This window comes from Haliaeetus albicilla, chromosome 3 (genome assembly GCF_947461875.1).
Source record: "Haliaeetus albicilla chromosome 3, bHalAlb1.1, whole genome shotgun sequence".
NCBI lineage: Eukaryota > Metazoa > Chordata > Aves > Accipitriformes > Accipitridae > Haliaeetus > Haliaeetus albicilla.
In genome coordinates, this window is record NC_091485.1 from 39,123,017 (window position 1) to 39,150,004 (window position 26,988).

The 26,988-nt window shown below is 36.4% G+C and overlaps 1 protein-coding gene across 9 annotated transcripts in view; it reads right to left on the bottom strand.

Moving 5' to 3' along the window:
* Positions 1 to 769: 769 nt before the first annotated feature.
* PDE7A (phosphodiesterase 7A) overlaps positions 770 to 26,988 on the bottom strand; it is a 78,500-nt gene continuing 52,281 nt past the window's right edge. For 8 of the 9 annotated variants that reach the window (XM_069779435.1, XM_069779434.1, XM_069779442.1 and 5 more), the window contains 10 exons: positions 16,958 to 17,109; positions 15,197 to 15,260; positions 12,778 to 12,873; positions 9,523 to 9,623; positions 7,536 to 7,667; positions 7,130 to 7,221; positions 6,355 to 6,499; positions 5,391 to 5,487; positions 4,276 to 4,356; positions 770 to 2,881 (listed from right to left, as the gene is read on the bottom strand). In XM_069779435.1, coding sequence (XP_069635536.1) covers positions 2,670 to 2,881; positions 4,276 to 4,356; positions 5,391 to 5,487; positions 6,355 to 6,499; positions 7,130 to 7,221; positions 7,536 to 7,667; positions 9,523 to 9,623; positions 12,778 to 12,873; positions 15,197 to 15,260; positions 16,958 to 17,109 — 1,172 coding nt within the window. In that variant the 3' untranslated portion in view covers positions 770 to 2,669. The remainder of the gene's footprint in view (positions 2,882 to 4,275; positions 4,357 to 5,390; positions 5,488 to 6,354; positions 6,500 to 7,129; positions 7,222 to 7,535; positions 7,668 to 9,522; positions 9,624 to 12,777; positions 12,874 to 15,196; positions 15,261 to 16,957; positions 17,110 to 26,988) is intronic. The other variant, XM_069779436.1, reaches the window with a different exon arrangement.

Genomic DNA, 26,988 nt, shown 5'->3' on the forward strand with positions numbered 1-26,988 from the left:
AAACTTCCACGTACACCAATAGATGGGATTAGAACCAGTCTTTCTAAATCCAGCCTGGTAGGAAAAGACAGAAGCCCCTTTCCAGGAAAGGTGGCTTTGAACAAAACTACTCACGTTTTACTCTAGCACCTTGACAAGCTGTACTGGTTCCTATCAGAGCAGATGACAGCAAGACTGCACAATGTTAAAGAATCACAGGTTGTTTATAAATATTGTACTGAAATATTGCTATATACATATTTGTAAATGCATTAATTTTAGTTTTCATTAAAATTATGTATTAAAATATGCTTATAAATAGCCTGTAACAGGTAGCGAAATTTATATTGCTGTTGAGGCCCTGTCTTTAAACCAATTCTCATTTAAAAAAAAAAGTGAGTCACAGAAGACATCATCAGATACTGATTTTAGTGGTTGTTTGAAAATAGCTGCAGGCTTGGCATATGTTTTATTCAAAAACATGGAAAAGGAATCCGTACTTTTCCATGCTTAACCCTACAAATCTGTACAGGCTGTAAGGAAGCTTAGCTGCAGTCTCTCTGTAGTAAGTTACTCACATGCAGGCGTTACCTCTTCATTCCAACAGCTCCAAACACCACTGGCAAGTATCACCCTTTCAAAGACAACCTGTTAAAATAAGGCTTTTCTGTTACTGCAAGTTAGAGCCAAAGCTCATTGTCCCATCTGATCCTTCTCTGTTGAAGTCAGACAACAGCAAGAACTGGCACTGACAGCAAAGGAAGGAAGTTCACACAGGTTCAAAAAAATAGTTTCATTATAAATTTATTTCTTTTAAACATGGCCACTTTGAGATTAATGATACTACTTCAGGGAACATGAAAGAATAATAAACAACTTAATTTTAGAAGGGAAACAGGTAAGTCAGGATTTGCTTTTCAAACAGTAAAAGGCGAAGAAGCTCCGAGAGGCAATAAATTTTGGCGTATGAGGACTAGTATTTTCAAATCCAAAAGTTGGCTTAAGTTTTACAGTGGAAGCTGACTGCAACCTTAGCTACCTTTCCATAATGCTGGACTCGGTCGTAACTTAAATGTACAGGAGCATAATGTGAAAAGATTTTTTTTATTAATTAAAAGTTAACAGCAACAGGCACATATTAAAATGAATACGGCAAAGCCTTTACAAATGGCTTTACGCTGAAGCTCTCTCCCAAAAATGGCTGTTGCAACAAACTGTAAACAGAATTAAGAAACAGTCTTTTACAATAATAACAGGGAAATACAAATGAACTAAAAGAAAGCACCAGTTTCTCAAACTAGATTACAGTTGTGCTTACTGTACTTAAAACAATGTAAAACAAATTACAAAAATGGAATGTTTTAAGTTTAAAATTAGTCCTTTAATTTTGTCCTAAAAAACATTTTCTCCTTTTCCCATCAAAAACCCTTCAGGGGGTAATGTTTCAGTAGAGGGAGGAATACGTAAACAATGCACTATTTTTTTTTATTATTATTATTATTTTTCAAATCAAAAACAAATTTGGTCACTTAGCTTTGTGCATAGTTTAAGGCATCTGTAGCAATTTGTTACAGTTTCCTCCCCAATGTGGCTGTTCATGAAATTGTCACATTCTAAAAGAATAAATAAAATAAAAAAAAAATGTTGCCGTTCAAACCCTTCCCGGTTCCCTCCCACCCTCCCCCGTCCCAAACATACACACACCCACACATACACACACGCTGCAGCGAAAGGGGCATTTGTACCCTTGTTCTGAAGGACACGCTTCCCATCCCACTTTATTTCAGATTGGCAAATACCCTGAGCTGATTATGGTGTTTAGACATTCCACCTTTTTCTTGCATGTGCAGTTCAAGTGTACAATAGTGAAAACAACATGCGATGTTTCCACTGCAGAATCGCAATGCAGTTCGGACGCTTCCCCCCCACCCCCACCCCTTCCCTTCCCAAATTCAGAAGTGTTTTCTTAAAAAATTGCATTCCCATATAGCACTGGAGTAAAGCTTGGCTGTGCTGTATGATGAATGCTCAGTTCCCAGTGCACAAACAAAATTATGGCAAATGGGAGGCTTTTCTGGCATCCAAAGAAACAAGAGCTGCAGTCTCAGATTTGATCTTTTTCTTTTAAAAAAAAGCAAAAAAAACAAGTTAGTGGTTCCTTCACAGCCATGCGCAAAGGTTAAGTCTAGAACCAATAGTTTCAGAGTACATTTGTAAACATCAAGTCTTGCCAGAGGCAGCAGAGGATGGGCACTTCACATTTCCGTATTAAAACAGGGACTGAGTGGAAGGTATGCTTTGAACACATTTATGCAAGTCTTGCTAAATTCCAAGAAAGTGGAACAATCCATCTCAAGTCTTAGATTTGAAGACCGTATTCCAAATGTCACCAAAAAAACAAAGCCATGTGGCACAATGAAGCTTTTGTACTGTTCCTCCAAGGCTCAGTCACTGCTGTGCTTTGCATATTCAAGGTTCCGAACGAAAACCAACTGAGGCGTATGCATATTGCTCTATGTTCAGATCTTGCAGTTTAAAAAAATTCTGGTTCAAATGGTCTGTGTCAAAGGAAAACTTGGAAATAAATAATGCTGGCATCATTTTACCAAAACCTTGGGCTGGCAAGTATCTCCTTTAATCCAACCGTGCAGATACCAAGAGAAGAGGCAGTTTTGTCATGAAGATTGAGGTCAGGACAATCGAGGTTCCTGAGGTAATATGTCTGAGTCCATTTCCTCAAAAGCGGGGTCAACATCGTCACCACTGCCAGACTGTTCCCTCTGCACTCCCTTCCAGCTAGCCTTGTTCAGTCCCAGGTGGCCAAGCATTGTCTGCGACAGCCTGGTGTTTGAAAACCGGGCCCATTCCCCAAACAGTGGTTCCACTAAGTAGGTCATAAACCCTTTGAAAACAAGCAAACACACACATCCAAGTGAAAAAAACAGGGAAGGGAAAAAACAAACAAACAAACCAACCAACCAAAAAAACCAACCACACCAAACCCAAAACTTCAAACTAAGTATTTTAAATAAAATTTAGTAGCAAAGAATAAACAATATGTCAGACTGCTCTTCTCCAACATGCATTTAGAAATTCATTTCAATATTTAGGGCATCTTTATAAAGTAATCTCTCAAAATGTAAAAGATTTTACTAGTCAGTCAAAGGAACAGCATTATATTGGATTACAAATTAACCTCCTTTCTCTCCCAACAATGACCAAATAAAGGAAAATATTGGAGAACATGGCAGGGGGAATCTAAATATCAGCAACTAAGTCACACAGATTACTTTAGAAAACCTAAATTTCTCAAAGAAAGATTTTATAACAAATTACCCCATAGACAGTCTGAACTATACTAGAGAGGTGAAAAAGATGATATTCTTTTCACAATATTAAGCTGACTAAAAAAACAAATTATAGACATTTTTTAAAAGGCCACAAAACATCAACACAAACATTTATATACATGATGTGTGTATGTGCATGTGCATTTATTTTTAGTGTCTGTTTCCATGAACCAAAAATTCAATGCTAAGGTGACCAAAATCGAATCTGTCAAATTACAGAAATGTATGATTTTCTAACATGCTAAATTAAAACAATGCAGCTGATTGAACAGATCAGGTTTTGCCTCTAATTTAAAGCACTAATTCACACTGTTTGTGGTTAAATTTCTTCTTTACTATGTTTTTAACTGAGTCCCATTCAATCTACATAAGCAACTTTATTAAAAATAACTATAAAGTCATTTTACTACTTCAAATCCAACTCAAGTTAGCAAAAAAAAAATTAATACAATGGCTATTCACCATTCTCTGTCAAATCTCTGCCCACCACTCTTCTTAAGGCTGCATTTAAAAGGAATGCTAACTTTCCAGAAAGCTAAACCCAGACAGCTGAAACCCTGTTGTGACAGCTTCGCTGCAAAAGGCACCCGAGACTGCACATGCAAGGGGAATGAACACTCCTCTTCCCCAGCTGGCCACTTCAGATGAAGAAAGTTCTGGGCAGCAGCATGGGAAAAGTCAGACAGCTGCTCCCTATGCTGTACCTGCTCTGGGAGGAAAGAGAGGGGCTTCGGGCTCCAGGACTGTCAGTGCAGCACCTTTCCATAAGCACTCAATTCAAGGGAGAAATGTTATAGAGCAAATCGTTACAAAGAGCAATTTTTTTCAAAGTGCTGCCACGCACACACACAGAGCAGGTACAACCTCTAGGAAATGTATCTAAAAGGTACTTTTTTCAAATGGCATCCTGAAAGAAATCTACTAAAATAAATTGAACTGCAGTTACCAATCTGGATGTTGGCAATAGTTTCCGTCTGTCGGTCACAAAGTGGACTCACACCCAAGTGATATTTTTTTTCAATATCTCCTAAATAAACAAAAGTATAATACAACTGTTAAGTCATCAAGTCCAGACCCAAATGGAGCCATCAAACACTAACAGAGGCAAGCTATGCAAGTTGGTTAACAAGGATGGTACCTTGCAGCTGGCTGAATAAATTTACTTCCCTCCCCCATCTCCCAAAAAAACCAAGTAGGCCTGTCAGTGAGACTAACAGTACTTCGTATTTTTCATCAAACAATAATTAAAGAAAAAACATCAAATCACAGGTTTCCTAAAGGATTAACATACTTCCTTGCAAAACCTCCTAGACAGCCATAGAAATGACAAATTAAAATCCCCCCTTAGCAATATGGAAGAGAATAGCTTAGCCTTCAGAAATTTCTCACTAAAGGCAATTTGTTATTCTGCTTCCCCATCACCTTTATCTAAGAATAAGCTTCACATGATTAGCACCAAATAAAGCACTGTTCCCCATTTATCATATCCATGCACAAATTAGCAGGTCTCAAGTCAGCTAAGCTAGCCTTAAGAAAGAAGAAGCACACTTTATTTTATTACTAAAACAATTTAATAATAATGGAGAAAATTCACTCTATTTTTGACAATTAAAAGCTTTATTAACTGCTTACGTAAGTAGCCTTAACTGCATGGTAACTAAAAATCTCCTCCCTGGCTCTTACCTGCTTACCAACAGGCCTCACGGCTAAAGTTTAAATATTGAAGATACATGATGAATATATTTCATAATTTAGTGAAACCACTAAGTAAATGTAAGGTGAGCATAATTATTCATCTGAAGCACTTTTCAGGCTGAAGGATCTTACTGCATAAGCCGTTCTAGATTCAGATTCTAAGCAGATTCTTCATTGGGTTTCAGTAACACTGACCTTTTGCAAGAAGTACAACCCATGAAAGTAAAAAAAAAAATCCCATACTATACTGTAAATCTCTTAGTCCTAAATACAAATTCCTTTATTTGCAAGGAGCTATGACTCATAGTCGTTCTCTCCACAGTATAAATACATTATGTACCAACAGATACTTCTACTCTTACTTGCCTTGATGGAAGAACTCCTCTGTTACTTTTTCACTCCACTGCTTACTCAGCTCCCACGTCCGACATGGATTACAAATATCAGCACATTTCAAAGCCATCTAGTAAGTTAACATACAGCGTTAGATTACCCCTCCCTCCAACAGAAGCATCTGTAATTATTTATTTCCTGACGGCAGATTATTTTAAGTTTTGTGAATAACAAACCTACCTACCAGTTGCACTTCTCTAAAGTTATGTTCTATAATCAAATTTAACGCACGCTCAGGGAACTGCCAGATCTCATGATCATCTCTGAATAATATGGAAATTCAGTCAAGTCAAAGTATTTCAGGGGCACTATATTTAGTATATTCACTAGTACAGGAGACAACAACCACCTCAGAAAAAGAAACATCAAAGTAAGCATACAGTATTTTCCATTTCTGGTTCTGAAGTTCACATTTTTAGTAATGATTTCCACAGGATGGAACTTCTCACCCGTTTGTCTACTTTCTTTTATAATCCACAATATGGACCTAATAATAAAGCTTTCTATAAACCTAAAGAGACTCTCAAGGCTTTTGTTTTTAAAGCTTGCTAAACCTCTCTAGCTGCAAATTGATTCACAACAGTAGTGCTTTCCTTTCCTGAAATACGTTCTGACAAAGCATTTCACAGTTCTGAGACTGCACTAGAGTCGTCAGAAGAACTAAACCTTATCTTGGAAACACATATCTCCTTGCTTTAGCAGCTGTAAGTTATCAGACTTACCAACACAACGACATCACTTGGGAGAAGTGCTGGGGGGGGGGCGGGGGAGATTGAAGTGGAGGGAACAACCTTTTTGTAATGCAACAGTAACTTAAAGATATCTCTACTTCATTTTGAACGGAGGAGATAGCCTGGCAGAAGTAGTATTTATCATTTTAAGTAAACTATTTTTGATGCTAAAATAGTATTTTCGGAAATATTACCCAAAAGATCACCTGTAAAATGAAGTGACGATGGTTCGCATTCTCTAAACATAGGTCTCCTCTATCCAAATGGGATCGAAACATGGACAGATACTCATTTTGCTGACTGATGTCTGTGGCAAGAATGAGATCACCTATCTGGCTTTCCATCAGCTGCCTGAAATTAGCAATACCAAACATTCAAAAAGCTTAATTATTAAAGAACAACAGCCATCACTAGATTTACATGTCTTTTTATCATGTTCATTATTATACAAATGCAAGCTTTATAATCAGCACTTCCACTGAACTGTTTATTTTTTTCGTTTTCCTTCTCTGAAAAATTCCTACAACATCCATAGAAATATCAGGATGTTTCACTGGCAGCTTTCAGGAAGACTAAAACAGTTTTCAGCTCTTTTTTTGCCCTTTTTTTTTTTTCTTAAAAATGCACAAACTAATTGTTTAAAGCTTATTTCTTGTTAAAGTAGGTAAAGAGGGTCTATTTTAAACTACAGTTGTGGTGGCAGAACAAGAAAAGGCTGCCAAGTTTAATCTGAACAGGTGCTTGACTATATGAATACACTTCTTCAGTGTGCTCCCAGTAAATGTTATTTTCCAAATATCACATTGCACCAGGAACTGCTCTACACCAACAGCATGGTATCCAGGAATTCTTAAAATAGATCATAATCTACGTTTTGTATTCAGGACTGCCATGCAGTAATTTAGCTTGTTTTGCAAGGCTGTCTTAAGTGACAGCTTGCTTACATCTTAAACTAATCTATACTATTTTGTATAAACCTACCTGTTTTCTAATGACATATGTGCAAATAAACCAGACTCTCTCAGCAACCCCACTGCTGATCTCCAGTGATGGTTCTCTAATACTGAGGTATTCTGCAAACAAAAAGGGTATTATACGAATCAATCGATGACTTTTTCCTTAAACTGAAGAACTATATACTAAGAGCAGTACCAGACAGTTTCATTGGGTTTTGGGGGTGGTATTTTTCCTTTTTTTCCAAGGAGGTTAAAACTCACAAATCCTGAACACTTTGTTAGCTTGCACATTTTTTATCCCAGTGGCATGGAAACAATGTCTGGATTCAAACCTACCATTAGCTAAATACATCACAATTTAGATTCCTTTTCTGTATTCCTCAGGCATTCTCCAAACCTGGTTTTAACAAAACAACTGATTTTATCCTTACCTTATATAAAGTTGCTAAGTAATGGTTTGTTTTAATTAGGAAAGGTTGGTTAACACCTGGGTGATCCAAATCATGTGTGGCAGCTGCTATTAAACTGAGCAGAACATCCCATGGAGTTAAAGATTTGGAAAGCTGCAAGATAATAACAACAAATGTAATTCTGTTAGCAATGCAAGTGTACCCTTAGAAAAAGGGCATGGGTGTCACATTTTTGTTTTTCGAAAGCCAATAGAAACTCAGAGAAAACTTTAATAATGTAAAACTAATATCCCGCTGACTTTTCACAGTATTTCCCCGTCAAAAGCTACAAAATTTCAACAATGGTTTAAGCATTATTCTTTCTGAAGGGGAAGATTCTGTCTTAAAAAATGCTGGCACACAAAATGCTACTTTCTAGCTGATAATGAAGTACCATTTCTAACCAGTCCCTGTAAAAGCAACAAATTCTTAAAATTAGCTCTCCATCTCATTTACCAAGTCTGTCTGTATGTGTCAATTCTGCTTTAAATACCGAGTGTATTTTAAAAAAACATAAAAACCTTTCATCTTAAAAGGAAGAAACTAATGCTCTGTAAGACTTTAGAACCGCTCAGACTGGATTTCTACTCTTACACAAAATTGTATTTCAAAGTCTACCAGGAAAAGAACCGAAGGAGGAAAATCTACCAAAAATAAGTATTTTCAAGAAGTACTTGCATGTTGATTAACTCAGCATGAAACTGCATGGACTTACTTTCACTGTTCATAGCTGTTACTATTTCTGGTTGGGAGGTCCCCGAGTTAAACTCAGTATTAAAGTCTAGCTTGCACTAAAACAGAGAGGACAGTTCTGCCCGCACAAAAGTGAAATGCAGCAAACACCCTACAAGGACAGAAGTTTATATTCCCTGTTGCATTTGCCATCTATCATGCCTCACATGTTTATAATGTACTTGGGTACAACAGAACCAGTAGCTGTATATGTCACTAAAAATACAAAGTCTATACTTGTATCTGAAGCATTACAAAACTTACACCACAAGTATTAAATTAAAAATGCTCAGAGCTTCCAAACTGCATGCCATAAAAAACTCATCACGTATCAGCTCTGATTTGGCTCACTGCACCAACAATTGATCAGAGAGCAGCACTGAGAAACTGAGTGGGAAGAGTGGGCAAAGAGCTTCTGAAAAACATCCATGGAGCCAGAACTTACTTGTTGCTACCTCAGAAGCAGAATAAAGAGCTATGCTATTCAAGGGAATACCAGATTGGAGATAATCTGCATCAAAGTAGATAACTTGTTTCACCCTGGCTAAAGTGCACTACAGTCTTCAATTTAATACAGGACAAGATCTAGCCCTGAAATTGTCTAAGAAATCAGTTAGAGCAGACTGCCAGCAGTCCAAGTAGCAAGAAAAAAACCCACCGAACTAGCTCAGCTCCTTAAGATCTGTCACACTGCCCTTTTTTAGAACGAAAGGCCAAAGAGAATTCCTGATGTATTGCTATAAGATGCCTCCAGCCAAAGTATACTATTCATTAACATCAAAGACAAGCAAAGCAAGGGTAACAGTAGTTCCTGCAGGAAAAAACCCCACCCCAAACAACAAATACACAGGTTTATTATTGCCAGCTCTGACTCAGGCCGCAATTCTATGTCTTGGGGCACAGAGCTATGTTAAACAGCTGCAATCTTAATCAATTACCTATTCTGCTTCAACACAAAGACACACAAAAGACAATGCCAGCTCAGAAGAGGGGAAAAAAGAAAAGCATACTGTCATGTGTGAACCCACAGCCTCAGCAACATGGAGGGTAATTCCCTGCCTTTTTGTGTTCAAAAATGGTTTTTGTTAGGTTTTTAGGTTTGTTCGTTTTTAATAAAAAGTGTGTGTATGTGCATATACACATACATCTATATGCACACAACCCATTTATATGCACACACACAAATACATGTATTTCTGTATGTACATGTGATGTAAAAGTGAGAATGATCCCTTACCTTGGGCTCTTTTAAGTAACAGTGCATGGCCTGAGTCACATCAGCAGCATGAACTGCGTTATGATAAGGGTTTTGACTGTGATAATCTTCTTGAACCATAACTGCAGGAAAATAACAAATATCCAAATTTGAATAAAATAACAAGTTTTTCAAGTACGATTTTGTATGTCCTTATTAGGCACAGAAATATGCACTATCACAAGCTACATACACATAAAAGAGTCAAAATCAATAAATTGTCAGTTGAACCACGATGCAGGTATAAAAGATTTTTATGTGAAGAAACAGTATTTTCTAAAGGAAATCAACTACTTGTAAAAATCATCTCAGAGCAAACACTAAACAACTTGAAATCAATATATAATCTGAGATACTTTAACTTTGAGAACTTCCCAGGAAAGGCTCCTTTTGATAATCTAGCCTGCCTGAATGTTGACGCAACCTGGAATACAAAATTAAGATGATACTATTTACCAAAGCATCAGAATGACTTCAATAACAAGCCTTGGAAACAGATGGGATCAGAGGAATTAGGCACTGCTTTCCTGTCATATAAAGTGGGTTTCTTTCACCTTCAGAGAGTGGTCATGGAAAGCCACCTCTACATAGTTTAGGCATCTTCTCATACTTGTACTCGGGCAAATTTAAGCCTATATGCAATTTAGAAAAGAATCTCATTTAAATGATGGTCTGACTAACCACTCCTAGATTTAATATTCCCTATTTAATTTCTTCCTTGCTTTCCTCCTTTTTCCTTTATCTTCCTGTCTGTCTTTAAATATTATAGGTAGAATACTTTAAAGGACATGAACATTAGCTTGAGTACACAGAGTGAAAAAACTATAATGTTAAAAAGAATGGAGGGGGAGAAGATCTGAAGCACAGCAATCAAACTATATTCTAAAGTGCCTGATATGACACATTAGCAGCTTCAAGCAAACCTCCAAAGAACACTTTCCTGGCTGACTACAGTCTGTCAGTCCCATTCAAACAAACATGCTCACAACCTCTTTTCCTACTCAGTTTACAAGCCAGTACCCTTCATGCAATTGTGACTGTAATGTTAGAGCATTACTGCCAAGGTATTTGTGAAGAGGTGTGGTTCATGAAAAGTCAAAACACTGTAACCATCATGTAATCTCAATAGTACTCAACGCATAGCTGACACCTCATACAGAAAATAATGAAAATGAGCATCTTTGGGGTCTATTAACCTGCAGTAGAACTCCCTTTGACCTATCCCTCCCATCCAGTGCATGAATGAGGACGTCCTTGGTTTACTCCTCAATTTTTTGTGGCTTCATAGGCTGGTCCAGCTACCAGAAGTCTACAATTTTCTTAACTTATTTTTTTTAATAAAGCAGACCTAGGACAAAATTTTGATCACAGTTTGCCAGAACTAGAATGGCACAACCACCCTATGTTTCCAGGTATTTTCTCTCCCCCTGTTCGGGTATGGAGTAAGAACTTGAAAACACACAGTAGAAGGAGACAGCTCTCCAAGTAACCTTTGGAAATCACAGAAAGACTGTGTATGTGTATAAACAAACATGTATACACACACACACATACATACATACATGATATATATACACAAAAATAAAATGTTGAGATCTTACTGAGGACTAAAACCAGATTTCTCTCCTTAAAAAGATTACAGTAAGTTCTCAAATAAAGTAGATTTTGTATGGCACTATGAACCACTTGAGCTGTCCCTAGTCTTCTGGAATTTGATCTTCAGATTACTTTGGACTAGGTTATAAGAGGTAGCAAAAGAATAGAATGAATTGGGTTCAGGCTAAGCAGCTGTATTCGGAAAGAAAGGTTCCTTGGGACACATGGGCTGGGACAGAGCTAAGAAATGTTTTTCTTACTGCTATTAAGTAGAAGGCAGTAACAAAAAGGGAAAGGTGGTGGAATTTCAGAGCTAGAATAAAATTTTGCTTTCTTCCAACTATAATCTCATTTTAGTGATTTATGGCTTTGAGTAGTCATAGGTAGTTAAGACTATTGTTATCTTTTGATAACCACTTAACTAATCCAGTCAGTCCTAACTGGCCTTTCATTTCAAGTACTGTCATTTGCTAAATCTCAACTAACCAGGAAATAAGCAAGATGAGAAAGACAAAACACACTCAGTTACAACTTGAGTAGCCTAAGACCAGATTCCTACAATAGTTTTCTTCACATTCCAATATACCAGTCCTCAAGGTCAGCTGATCTACCTTTTTGAAACTGGAAGGAATTGTATCCACTTTAAAACAACATGAAATGCAAAACAGAACTGAAATTTTTTAAAGCTGAAAAAGGACTAAATGATGAAAACAAAAACATTCCCTTGTTTGAAAGAGGAGAAAAGCCTTCCCAATGTGATTTCTCCCCTGTTAAACAACAAGCTTTGTAACCACAAAATTGTTTTCTCTGAAACTGTGAAAGCCTGCTAAAAGGGACCAGAATCTTGTTTCTCCTGCTCAGTTAAAAAAAAAACAAAACAAAAAACAAACACAAAAAACCCAAACAAAAAAAAAACCCAAAGCATCCCACTCCACAAAATTAAATAAAAGGCACTGTCATTGAAGAACTGAAGGAAGTATCACACCAGCGTCTGTGTCTATGGTACAGGGATGCAGAAAGACAGCTCTTTCAGCTGTCGAGTGAAAGTACCACTTAGTTTGAATATTGTACATTGTATTTACAATTCCTTCCATTGAAGCATTCCAGTGCCCTGGGCCCAAACATTCGAGTAAAATTGTCTTGCACTCTGTCTATGGAGACTGTATCCCCACAGTACAGTGCTTGTTTGTAGGAGAGTTAGAGCAAGCAAGAGACAGCATCAAATTGGCACCATTAAATATAGCAAAACTGGCATGTTCAATACAGTCAGAAAACTATATCATGAACTTCAGAAATTAAAACAGAACTGAAAATCAAAACAAAGAAAGGAGCTGTCTAGCCTTTCCCAGTAAAAATGTCACACAATGTCACACATATTCCTGATTATTTAGATTGAATAAATACAATACAGCACCTGCTATGAAACTACTCAACTTGTTAATACTTGCTTGGATTTAACATGGAGATTTCTACACTCATAGAAACTTTGAGAGATTGTCTCAATATAATTTAAATCACTTTACAATCTGGACGGCATCAGTACTCTTCAAACCTTATTGCTAAACTATAACCAGCACTTCAGTTAAGGTATAAAAATGCGGATAAACAGCAATATTCATCATAATAAAAAGCTGTATTTACCCAAAAATCTACGAAGTTTCATCGTATCTAACTGGAAGTGTTCAATTAGTCCATGAAGATTAAACAGATGAAACGTTAAGCTGACTAGACTGTTTCCTAAAAATAAGATGAAAATACTAATTCATTGGAAGCCATGAAATCAGTGACTCTTTCATAAGAAATTTATTATTTCAAACAAATTGGTCACAAAAATTATACAAGCAAATCTCTACACCAATTTATGATAAATATTTAAATCTTACTGCATGACAAGATTCCATGAGCTATCTCCTCTAGTATTCACACTAGTGGTTTTGCATAATTATAATGCATTCACCAACTGTCCACTGTCAACTGATAGGAGGAAAATGTTACTGAACATTAAAAAGTAACAGGCTTCAACGTGCAAACCTGTTACAACAGTATTCAACTTTATAAAAATCATGATGCAACATATCACAAACAGACATACAGCTTAAAACCGAATACAAAAATAATCAGGCAAAGAAAAAAGCTAACCAACACAATCAATTGGTGTACATTGTACATATGCTATCTCATTTTCATCATGTATTTTGCTAAACTACTCCTTATCTCACCCAGAACTCAAAGTTTTAAGTTTCTCTAGGAAATGTATACTATTACAAGCTCACAATATACTTCACCTACTCATAGCTGTAATATTATAATCACTTGCAGTGGTAAAACAAGTAAAACTGTAAGAGACAGAGAAAGAGCTGGCAAATGTTTACTTGAAATAGCTTGCCCATTATTCACTCTGCAAACAATGTGTTGAGGCAGATAGCTCAGTTTTGGTACCCTGACTCTGACAATCTTCATTTAGCAGGAATTAAAGAACGTAGCACAGAGAGAAACTGAGGTACAAAAGGACGAAAATTTCTGCTAAATCTAGCTTATTACTAGGCTTAATATATTCGCCTGTGCACACCACTTCCTCACAATAAGATGTGCAATTCTTTGAACAATATTTACTAATTTGTTTCTTACAGGCTTGTCTATGGCAGCTCATCAAGCAGAGATTTATATACAGCATTCTTCCCTTACAAACTGTCAAGAACAAGACAAGAACAATGTTCAAAATGTCCTCCTAAAATGACTAAATTAGGATGCAAAATGGATGGCATAGGAAGGCTTCCACAATAGAAGCTGTACTGGTAGTATCTAAAATGTAGTTGAAAAAACTGTATTTAAAAGGTAGAGAAGGCATCTTATAAGAAGGATGACTTCAGATTACTCCCATCTGATAAACTAATCAAAATAAGCTATGTTTACAAACAAGTTAACCTGCACACATAGCTTTTTCACATTCAGTTATCTAAACTTTATCATTATCTATATAAACATTCTTTTTAAAAATCCTCGCCGTTTTCATTTTTTCTACCCATTTTCTGTATTAAATCAAACTGTGAGGATACAACTTTTACACTAGATTAAGCCAAGCATCCCTTCAACAAAACAGGAGAGAAAATTATCTTTTGGCGCCACATTTTCTTTTTTGAACTTAATTTCTCTTCCTGCCAATTTTAAACATCCTAACTGCATCTCTGCTACCAAATCCATTGGACTGGTGTAAAACCTGCAAGAGCTACCCTCCATTTGCTTCCCACACTGGCACAAATGTCGCTGTGATGCTGGACTCACTCATCTCCTCTTTCCATTCTATTCAAAGCTCAGCTTGCATTGCTGTGATTATAACACAAAACCCTACCCACTGCAGCAGCCCTTCCTCCTCCTTCGCAGCGCATTTACAAATCTCTCTTCTAACTGTTTGTCCATAACTTAAACAATACTTTACTTTTTTTTTAACCAACTACTTCTGTAGTTCCTATCGCTATTTGTAATAGGTGCACAAAACGATCGATAATATTCTCTTCCTTTTTGTATTTTGCGGAAGCTACGCGTACAGTAGCTTCTGTCTGCTCAATTCCTAATTCTCTAGGTATTCTATTCTATGTCGTAATTATAATGCATTCATATCAACATGCTTTCTTAATGTAAAATAATAGAACTATTCTAACATTAAATTTATAAAAAAATACTTGTTGAATATAAATGACTTTTTTGACACAAACATATAAATTACCAGCACTCCGTAATTAAAAAAGACCAAGTCAGCAAAATTATTTGTTAATTTATATCAAATTACTACTTCAAATTACTACGAGAGAACAGCAACCTACAAAGTACAAGAGCAGCCTCTTCTACAAATCAATGATTATTATCAGTCCTGACAGTAACAGTATTTTAACAGGGTGACCAGGCAAACTAGGACTTAGATTAAAGACTATTAAATCAAAAAGTACTACTTGACAGAATTTGTGATTTTTAGTGAACAAGAAATCACATACTGCAATGTAAGAGCAATAGTTAAGTTATGCTAAGAAATAAAACATAAATTAAATAGGAAAAGTAAACTCACCATTTGTCAGTCTATCAAAAAGAAAAATATCAAAATTCCAATTTCCAACCTTCTCCAGCATACACTGAAAGAATAGAGAAAAGCTGTCATTTTTTTCTCAGTATATGCCTATCTTCCTGTAGCCCAGAGGAGTATTTAAGATTTCAGAGACAGATGCAAGTCTTAGGATTTCTACATACAAAAAATAGTATTAAAAGAATAATTAAGTTTGTCTGATAACTGAAAAACTTTAAAATACATGTTACAAATTTAAAAAAACGAAAAAAACGAAGAAGTGCCTTGACAGAACTGGTTGGAGATTTTCCCTTCATCCTTTAGTCAATTTCTTAGAAGTAAGACACAATTTAAAACAATTAGGTTAAAGCCAGAAACAGTATGACAGAATGACTCTGTATTCAGACTTCTTCCGCTTTAATTTTTGCAATGAGCAAGTTAAGTCATCTCTGTGCAGTTATTTACTTTGTCTTCTCTCTTTCCCTTGTTGTTGATAGAAAAGAAATATCTAGATGCTTTACTAGACATATGAACCAAGCTTTTAATTTCTTTTTGAAGAAAATGGCTTTTGACTTTCCACCTCACTGAACTAGCACTTCTTCACAGTGTCTCCACATGAACCGTTCTTCCAGCAACAAGGACGAACAGGAACAGCAAACAGCGCTTAAGGCCTCACCAGAGTTCAGCAGTCACAATCTTTGCCTCTCCTACCTCTATCAGAAATACCTGTCCTGCACATTTTACAACAGAGACTTGCCTTCTCCTATTCTCATTAGATTGGTAGAGCTGTTTTGTGAGCCAATTATACGTTCTAGCTTTTCTCCACCAGCCACTAAAACTCCACTACCAGAAGAAACAAAAGCATTAACAAGACCTTTTTAATATTACATGTATGCTTTTAAAATCCATCCTCCAAGTTTTCAGATTCTTCCTACACCACAGCCTCATCCTGTTCGGCATGGATACGTTCCTGGTATTTAAGTATATTCCTTTTCTGTGTCAAGATTCCAGACAAAAAGCACTACAAGCAATCAGTAGGACGACACAGCCTCTGGCATCTTGAATAACCTGAATAACCTTTGTCTGCTCACACCCCTTCAGCACTATCCATCCTCTGTCCCCAATACACTAACTAGCCTTTCATCCAACTAGCTGTCCTCTTAGTACTGCCCATCTTCCCAGTACCCGCTTTCCCTGCTTCACTGCAGCACAGGCATATTAGAGCTATCACAATTTTCTTTTCTACAAGAATTGCCTACCAAAGAAAAAGTCAGTTTGGCATAATAATCTTGTGATAAATCCATTCACTGCATTTTATTGAGTTTTCAGTAGTAGGTAGTCACTCTTCCAGATGTTCATTAGTGAGGTTAGGCTAAAAATTAAAGTGGGGCAATAGTTGTCCAAATTGCTCCATTACATTTCTTAAATACAGATACATTTTTCTTTCTTTGTTTATTAAAGTGCATCCTCCATTCACCAGTTATTAAAAAAAAACAAAACAAACCACTAGCCACATAAGCTTTAAAAATCATCCCAGCAAACTTGAGGGCGGTAAAGGAGTTTGTTAGCAACCATGTAATTTGGGCTGGACTTTATTAAGATATATACACACACACACACAAAAAAAACCAAACAAACATACACACATATATAAAAAAATACATGCTTAAAATTTGTATTTGGTTGCACTTTTAACATGAGATATAGTTATATACTAGCAAACATTTTAAAAAACATACTTAAAAAAATAAGAATCAAGCAACCAACCTTTGCTTGTCCATTATAATCATCATCTAAAATGTTTGAAGAATTTGGAACAGTAATACCACGGAAAAAACGGGAAGATCTCAAGTATCGCTGGAAACTAAGCAACCTTCTCACATTTCTCGCAGACACAGACACCTCGATTTCAGAATTTGCTACAAAAAACAAGAAAATAAATACTCTCTCTAAAAAACCTTTACCAAAAAGATGACTGTTCAGGGAAGTTCAGTACAACAAAGGTGATACAATTTTGTGTATGAAATATTTCAGCCACAAATACAGATTTATTTTTTTTATTAATAGTAAGTACAGAGCTGTGGCTTGGAAAGGAAAATTTTCTGTGTAAGCATCCTGTGGAAAAAAAAACCAAATATTTAAATCACAGCTGAAACTTATCTTTTTAAGGAACTCTGTTACTGAAAGGACAGAAATATTATGGAAATTGTGTAAAATCACACAATACTGCAAACAACAACTTTTTGGAAAACTGTTCTCTACACATCCAATCCATATCCCTAGCAAATCACATAGGATATGTACACCAGCAAGAGAATATCAGTAATTGTGTGTTGATACAGGAGTTACAAGTAGGTTTTGAGCACGTACAAATAACTTTTACACAAATTTTAAAGCTCAGAAGTTCTCTTAACTTTACTGGCAAAGTTTTAAACACAGTCAAGTGATTTTGATGCTTTTGCAGATCATTATGCTCAGAACCTCTCCTCTGCCAAACAAGTACCACATTTACTTTCACAGCATATATAATTCCCTTTCCCAGTACAGTGAAAACACTATAGAAAATTGGTTTAGCCTGTTTTCAAAGATAAATCCAAATATTTTGCTGTACTCTTACTAGGTTAACAGGTTTACTCAAATGACTGGTGCTAGCTTATGTTCAATTCCACTTGACAGCTTGAAGTGTTTTAGAAACCTGAAGATCAAACTACGTATAGCTATGGTTTCTTTGCAACAGGCCAGATATTTTCATTCTGAAGTACATAGGGCCAAATTTAGCCTTCACTTTCTTTTCAGCAGTACTTCCAACAGCAGTTTTTCCAAAAATGCAGATCCTCAAAACCAACATGACCCCAACTTTGTAGTATAAACCTCTTGCCCTTCCAAGAACAAGGCATATTAGAGATCTGTCAAGTAAGCAGTTACAATTTTTGTTCTTAAAGTCAGTCTAAAATATTGTACAGGGGAAGGTGTGGCCTCATGAACACCCTCAATTAAAGACCTCAGTGATTTCTAGTGAAAGCAGTTTAATTCTGCGTAAGATAAATCTTTATCCACATAAATGCTTCTCCCTGCAGAAGTTCCAATGAACTTTCTGTTCTACATTAGCTCAATATATTAATTTCCAAACTACACTAATAAAACGCCTCTGAAGAGAATTCACAATTGCATGAACATACAATATCTAATCAAATGCAGCAGCATTTCACATCAACTGTCTGCGCTAACAGAGATTAAATTGACAAAACTGGAATATTCTTTCAAACGTGTGAAACACTTCATCAAGATACTTAAGTTCCCATCAGTTTTAAAGGGCTAACACAACTTCACATGAAAGACATCTGTTCAAGTCATCACACTTAAGGCCAAGGGCTCTTCCTCTGAAGACACAGGTACCTATATATTCCAGTTACGTAAGCAGGTGTACTACGTATGATAAAAGTTGCTTACAAAGCGACATTCACACATACAGCAGGCAAACAAATAGATTCTGTCATGCTGCGTTGCTCTACCAATATTTCTAACCACATTTGTTAACATGAGGTTACAGTCTGTGCACTGCCAGCCTGCAGAACAGAGAAGCAGGGAGCAATACAGCTGCTCCTCTTACTGGAGCATAGGCTTTGGGTAAGAAGTTTTTATCACTTAGTCTTGATCTGGTCCCTTAAAATCCAAATTTCAGAACAGAAGTCATTAGGTTTGAAATAAAATAATATAAAATGGGTATATTTAGATCATTAAATGATCTAAAATGTCCACAGAGTCACATACAAAATCTAGGAACTTCACTAAATATCAATAAAACAAAGTATTTAAGTAGGAGAAATCAGCACTCTCCTGGAAGCAGAGAGAGCTTTCTTGATCATAAGTACTCTTCTACAGATCTATAGTTAACAAAAACCTACTTCTGTTGTCATGCTACAAGTAAGTCTCACTGTCACAGATGCTACCCATTAATCTTTGGCAGAACAGTATGATGTAGGTAATACAAGTAAAACAACAGCTTTTGTCAGCAAAATACATAACAGAAGACAGAAATGAGGTAAGTTGGCAGTATAGGCCTGCATTCCACCTATATTTGTGTTCATAAGTCATCTGGGGGGTTGCACGTGTTATTGCTTCAGTATTTTTTCTGCTGATGTTGTGGGTGCAGAGGCAAACGAATCAGTTTTCTGCGAAGCTGAACAGTCATTACTCCCTACTTCGCAATATGCTATTGAGACATCTTAAAAATAGTTAAGATCTCTGAATTATCATCAGTTTGTATAGTTTGTAAACCACTACTCTTACACATTAATCCTACTTTCTCCCCCTTTTTTAAAAAAGAAAAAAAAAAGAAAAAGAGCACTGCTCCAGCTGATGTAACTCAAACAACCAACAAAGCCTACTTCATTCCAGCACTCCTGGCAGCAATGCTGCCATTATAGAATTACAGAACAGCTGAGGTAGGAAAGGACCTCTGGAGGTCATCCAGTCCAACTCCTCTGCTCAAGCAAGGCCACCTAGACCACACTGCCCAGGACCACATCCAGACAGCTTTTGAATATCTCCAAGGAGGAAGACTCCACAACCTCCCCGAGTAACCTGTGCCAGTGCTTGGTCACCCTCACAGTGAAAAAGCATCTCCCGATATTCAGAGAGAACCACCTGTGTTTCCATTTGTGCCTACTGTCTCTGGCTCTATCACTGGGCACCACTGAAAAGAGCCTGTCTCCGTCCTCTTTGCACCCTCCCTTCAGATATTTATATGCATTGATAAGATTCCCCCCTGAGCCTTCCCAACTCCAGGCTGAACAGTCCCAGCTCTCTCAGCCTTTCCTCATCAGCCCCTTAATCATCTTCCTTGCCCTTTGCTGGACTCTCCAGCATGTTCATCTCTCTTGTGTACTGGTGATCCCAGAACTGGATCCCAGGTGTGGCCTCACCAGTGCTGAGGAGAGGGGCAGGATCACCTCCCTCGACCTGCTGGCAACACTCCTCCTAGTGCAGCCCAGGATACCAGTAGCCGCCTTTGCCACAAGGGCACATGGCTGTTTCATGTTTAATTTGGTGTCCACCAGGACCCCCAGGTGTTTTTCTGCCAAGCTGCTTTCCAGCTGGTCAGCCCCCAGACTGTGCTGGTGCCTGGAGTTGTTCCTCCCCAGGGACAGAGCTTTGAGCTTCCCTTTGAACTACTATTTATTCCACATGTATAGCCCCAGTTAGGTAATAACAGCTTGACCAAACGTCTTATCATTTAGATCTCCAATGATTAGAATAACTTCCAAATGAGAAAAAGAGATTTTGAAGCCTGCCAGCCCTCTGCAGTTCCAGAACACCTAACTCATGGGGACTACACCAACCGAAAAAGTAAATTGCTCTCTCTTTAAAAGCTAAACATTTGCTACAGGACAATTCAGAATAGGTGAGTCAGATGTGGAGGTTTGACAGGTAATTAATTTAAAAGGGAAGCTGAAAAAGAAAATAGGTAGCTTTCAGGGCAGGGGGGGGAAGACAAGGGGGAAAAAAAAAAAGATAGGTTCTTCAGCTGCAGGAACACTGATAGCATTTCTGCTTGCAGTTCCCTTTTCCTCACAGATAAATTATGATGACAGATACAAAAAAATCAACTGCTTTGTGGTTCTGGCAGACCAGCAAAGACAAGTTCATGGGAAGGACTGGTAAACTGAACGATACAGTTGTGCAATGGAAACTTGGTATTTCCCTCCTGGCACGAGCAGAAAACTCATTCCCTTTATATGCATGATTAATAAGAGAATGTCAGCCTACCCTCTTCTATCATGAGTCATGAAACAAGATGCTAATTTCAGAGACCCTAACAAAGCAAGGTTCAAGAATGTATTTATAATGGAAAGAAGGCGAAGAGCAATGAGTGTGTTACATTTGGCTCAAGAAAAAGCATGCTGCAAAAACATCCCTCCTCCCAGCCCAAACATCCTTCATTTCATTTGGAGTTTTCAGTGTGCTAAATGCCTTTCTAATATCCAATAGTGACCACTTGGTCTTAGGAGATAAGGATAGTTTAAGGACAAATTAGAATGAGAAAATAAATAAATGCATATGACATTTACAGTCTTGAGAACTGAAATGGAATGAAAGCAAAGTCAGGATGTTGGGCATGTTAAGAAGGAAGCTACAGTATTCAGAAGTGCCTTGGATGCAAGGAACCAGAAGACTGAAACTGTAGGCCTTTGTGCCTAGTCAACAGCAGCTCTCCTATGACCTTCTCCTTCCCTTCTTAACTCTTCATGTCCTACTTAAAGTCAGAACATCACCCAAAGTATTTTTTACTTCCAAGTTACTTTTTTAATTAAAATTATTACATTCTTGTTTCTAAGCATTTTGAGTGAGACACTGGCATAATAAAAAATGCCTTTCAAAATAAAGAAAAAAAGGAATAATTCTGTTTACTAACGTCAGTTATTTTGTTAATGTTATGCATATACAGCAAGAAAATAAAGTAATATCAAGTTGTCTTCATGCAACAGATTTCATCTGTATTCCAAGACACTTATTTTAATGTCTCTTCCCACTCCTAATCTTTTAGCGTGCTGTACTTCATGAAAACCTAAAAAAAACAATTTTATCATATTTCACAGGGAAATTAAATATTTATTTTTCTCATGCTGAAATAAAAATACAAAATAAGTAGAGAAAAGACAAGTGACAATCACAAAATCATAATATACTGATATATTCTCAGAATTTTTGCATCTTTCATATAGCAGGAACAACAAAAGACAACAAAAGGAAGAATGACAATTTAATTATGGTTTGGTTTAATTTTTTATTAATAGAAACCTTAAATCCCAGCAAAATGCTTCAACTTTCTTTTAATGCAAAGATAAAGACTCACAGCCTCTGATGGGGTCCTGGTCAAAACAAGGTTATCCAGCATAAAAACTATACCTCCGTTTCTTCCCTGCTACAGCCCAAAAAGTAAATAACAAATTATCCATTATAAAAATCATTGAACAATAGAAAGAGCTTAACTGAGGATCTCAAGTGTCACTGCCACTAACATAAATAAGAAATTAAAAAAAAATATTTGAGAGGACAGACCTTTCTTATGTTTGAACATAAAAAATGAAGTTTGAGGTGCAGACGTCCACCAGAGGAGGTTTTTGCCCCTAAAAAATTCAAGGAAATATCTTCTTTCCATGGATGTAATCTCTCGCAATTTTTCCATATTAAACCCAACTACAGATTTATCATTTTTACATAGCAGATACTATTATCAAACATGACATAATAGCTGAGTTGCTACTATCTGTAAATATATACATTTGAAAGAAATATTCAATTTCACATGCCAATTATAAACATTTTTCTAATGCTTCCAAGATACAAATCATTTTCTATTTATGAGGAATTTGAAAGTATGGTCTAGCATTTCACACCACTAGAGGGACCCATAAGCATTCTAATTTCACATCTATGCCCATCAAAACATTAAGAAATGCATTATATTAGATCCATGCACATCTTAAAAAAATATTTTAAGTCCTGTTATTTAGCTCTTCTTTAAGTTTTCCACTCATGATTTGCATTTTAAAGTCCTTTTTTAGTACTGAAGTCATATATGAAACTATGATTTCATTTGAAAGATATAACTTCAGCAAGGATTTTAAAGTTACATATAAAGACTATTGGTGTCTGAACTGCCTTATTATACTTCCTGTCTTATTTAGAACCACCCTGAAGCCCTGCCTAGCATCACTGTAAGGCACTATACCCTCTCTTCTCCTTAAAAGAAAAAACTAAGCCAGACTGTTTTGTTTCTAATGTAACTTATATATATATATATATATATTTTTATATACACATTCATACTTTTTTTTTCCCCAAATAGTAATGATCACCAGAAAATATGCTATGGGTTAAGGATTAGTTAAACAAACATGGTTTTGCAAGTGTCTTCTGAGTGGAATCAGAAAAATATAAGTTTCAAGAAACTCTAATAGTACCACAACTCTAATAACTCTAGTAGTTTTCAACAGATCTTCCCTGACGGAGGGCAACTGCTTCGCATTACCACCACCAAAGATAACTCCTTTCTTGAAGAATCTTACAGAATGAAATACCACCTTAGTAAAGTACAGAGACAGAAAACAGTAGAATAATTTAGGTAGGAAGGGACAGAAGAGACTTCTGAAAGTCCTTTAGTGAAATTCTCTGCTCAAAGCAGACCTAATTTGAGAGAAATTACTCTAAGTACAGGGATTAGATTACTTCAGTATGAATTAAACGCCAATTCTCCAATGGCACTATAAGCAGTTACACAGACAGAAAAGTGTAAAGAAAACCCTGTGAAATATCTAACAGATTCTACTCATACAACTCTCTTGAATTTTGGCTCCTTTTAATATTTCTGTAAATACCTCAGGAAGGATACAAAATCAAGTAAATTGAACAATGCCATTCCTGTGCTGGACTGCATAGCATTTTGCAATTATCTTAGGACTACGAAACTGTATATACAAGGCATATTCTTTCCCTACCAATTTACTGAATCATAATCCCAGCAATCTTGCAATTGTATACTTTTTTTACCTGAATCCACCCACTGGGCAAGGCAAATTTGTAGCTCACAACAGCATAGTGTGAACTAACAAACTTCACTGAAGCAAAATATTTAGAGGAATATCATCAAAATACACATATATCCCTTACAAAAATGGGTTATGCTGTGTTAATCAAGATACTGATGCTCTTGAACAAGTATACGACACATAATGGTTCAAGTCTTTTCCCAAAAGAAGGATAATATATTCCAGACCATCACCAAATCCTTTTCTTGATGTCTTCAAAGAAAACACCATTCTTTGGTGTTCTAGAAATCTTCAGTTCTACAGCAATGGAATGACAGAACCATCAAGTAATCTTTTTTGGTTCTTTTTCACCCCCAGAAATGAAAGAATTCAAAAATAACACATCACAGTTGACAAAAAGAAAATCCCTTAAGAGTTTGTGTGACTGTCAGTACAAAAGTCAAACTGGGAGCAGATATGAAAACAAAAAAATTCTCATGATTTATGCCAAACTGTCCAGCATTGAAAAAAAAAAAACCCCACAAAAAAAACCCCAACCCACAAACAAAAAAAGCCTTTCAAAATAAGCTACCTGGAGAAGGAGCACATTGGAGAGGTTCAAAAGAAAAGAAAAGAAAAAACTAGACTGTGGCTGTGTGTTCTTCTAAGGTCAAACTTACCTCAGCAATAAAACAGAGTGAGCTGTACCAGTGCAAGACTCCAGAGCACACATGCTGTTTTACAGAAACTTGAAAAGAAGAAACTGTAGGTAAAATAACAATCTAGAATAGCAAAAGAAAAAAACAAAAAAGATCTGTCCTGTATTCTCAATTGGAAGCTTTTACCATGAAATCTTCCTTAATCAAGCTCCCTTCAAGCTGACTTTACACTTCAAGTTTATCTTCACTGTTTTCTTTTGGCCAAAGCTGTATTTAGGACATTTTCTGTGTGACTGCATTCTCCACACTACATCGAAGTAAAAATGTCTCTCGCATTGAGGAAAACAATTTATTTGAATAATCTGGATTGTGAATAATTACATGACAATTTCAGAATGCATCCTTCACAGAAAGGCAGCTTTTAGAGAAATCCCTTGAGTACAAGCTTTTCACTGCTCAGTGCTGGTATTTTCACAAGGAAACCAAATACTTCATTCAACTTATGACCACACAGAAATCTTGCATGATTTTACTTATTGTGAAACTCACCCTTCTTCACAGTAGGCTGTTGAACAAGACAGAAAATTACTCTTAACCAGATTCAGCTAGGTAATTCCTCTGTTTTCTTGAAACAAAAAAGGGGCATTCAACTGCATCTGGACTATGCTCATTTTATCTCAACCTCTAGATGGTATTGTTAAATGCATGATCAGGTGCTGTGACACAAAGATCCCCCAAATCGTTTAAGGCAATCAATTTGGATTTGAATTCTTCTCTCTTCTTTGACTTCTGCCTTCTCACCCAACGATGTCTAAATTCACTGTCCAAGGTAAACCTTTTCCAATGATTTGTGAGCAAAAAACTGGAAGGTTCAAAACAACACTGCAAACAGTAGATGCTGACATCTTTGCCAGATCTCAAAGTAGCATATAAAATGTTCCATGAACTGCAATTTCCCAGTAAACAGTCTGAAAGTTGTATACCAAAGATGAACTCTGGAATTTCTTCATGTGTTTGCACTCTTAAGAAAAAGAATTAGATTTATCCATCACCTGTAAAAGTCACCTAAAATCTTCCTTTCTTTCCTTTCCCCTCTAAAAAGGCTCCATATACAACTAAGGAGAAGAACCATTTAAGTCTCAATGAAGCTTTAAGCTTCCATCACATTGTTTTCTCTCCTATGTGAAGCACTGTAGTGTATGCAGGCATCAATTTGATTCAAAATTGAGTCATTCCTAAAAGTTTACAGAAACATACTGATTAATTCAAAAAACATTTTCTTCCTTCTAAGATATTTTAACTCACAGATGCAACATATTTGGTTATCTATAAAACACAAAATAGAGCCACATGTGTGGGCAACATCACCACCTCCCCATAGAAGCATGCTCAGACTAGAGTGGCATGAGAGAATTCTAAAAACCTTTTGACAAGGTCTTATCTCTTCTGGTGCAGATACAACAGGAAAAGCAGGAAGAAAAAAAACGTTTCCTCTCCACAAAACCAAAGTATTCGGTTTTTATCCGGTTCTTCCAGACTAAATCCAACTATCCTTTCCTAAAAAGGAAGTTTGAAAGCATTAAGTGCTATCTGCATACAACACTTCCCAATATTTTTGCTGTTATCTTAATTATTCACTTTAGTTTCACTTTATTAATTTTGGCTTCACTTCCTTACTGGACACATCACTGAGCACATTCACTGTCTTTTTTTCAGGTGAAACAGTGAGTGATTGGGGCACATTATATATTCTTTTGTTTGTGCATGCTAGAAAATCATCACAAACATAATCGAAGTTTAAGTGTATGTGTGTATACATACACAGACATTATGTGTATAAAAACAGTAGACATTATTGACAACCTCTCAAAAGCAAGAAAACAAAACCTAAAATTTTACTGCTGGTTTGCTATTTCTAAAAAAGGGAGTATTTTTACATTGTCATTTACCAATTCTTCTATGGAAGATTTTGTTTCATGTTAGCTTTTATCAACATATTCTGTCAATACTGCAGACTGAATTACTATCTATGATGTCTTGAGTAATGTAAAAAAAATGTAAAAGTAATCGTTACCTGTAGTCTATTTGTAAACCAGCAGACAGCAAGAGTGGCTATAACCACTGCAATCACTTTTTCAGTAACTTCCCTGAAATCCAAACAGTACATGCTGGGTTGCTAGACAGTAAACTGCCAAACTCCCTCCTTGTTACCTGAGGAGTGAAAAGTAGATCCAGTGCTCTATATTCAACTCAATAAAATATTAAAGTGTATGCAATTTACTGTGCAACTGTGAAGTATGTACCTCCACTGAACAAAACCAGACTATTATAATTTAAGGCAAAAATTTACTTATGAGGAAGAAAGTTATGTGGCTGCTCTCTCCTCTCCAGATATGGCTTTTAGCTGCTAACTTGAGTTTATGCCCGTGGTCCCACACAGACATAATCAACAGACCATAACAACAGAAAAACTACAAACTGATGTCCTGATGTTAACCAATTACCAATCAACATGAAGAATAGAGTCTTGACTTTCCCCATTCATCAGGAAGCAGTCCTGTTCAAACAAAAATTTGTTTATTGAGCTATTCCTCCTGGGTAGTTCCTG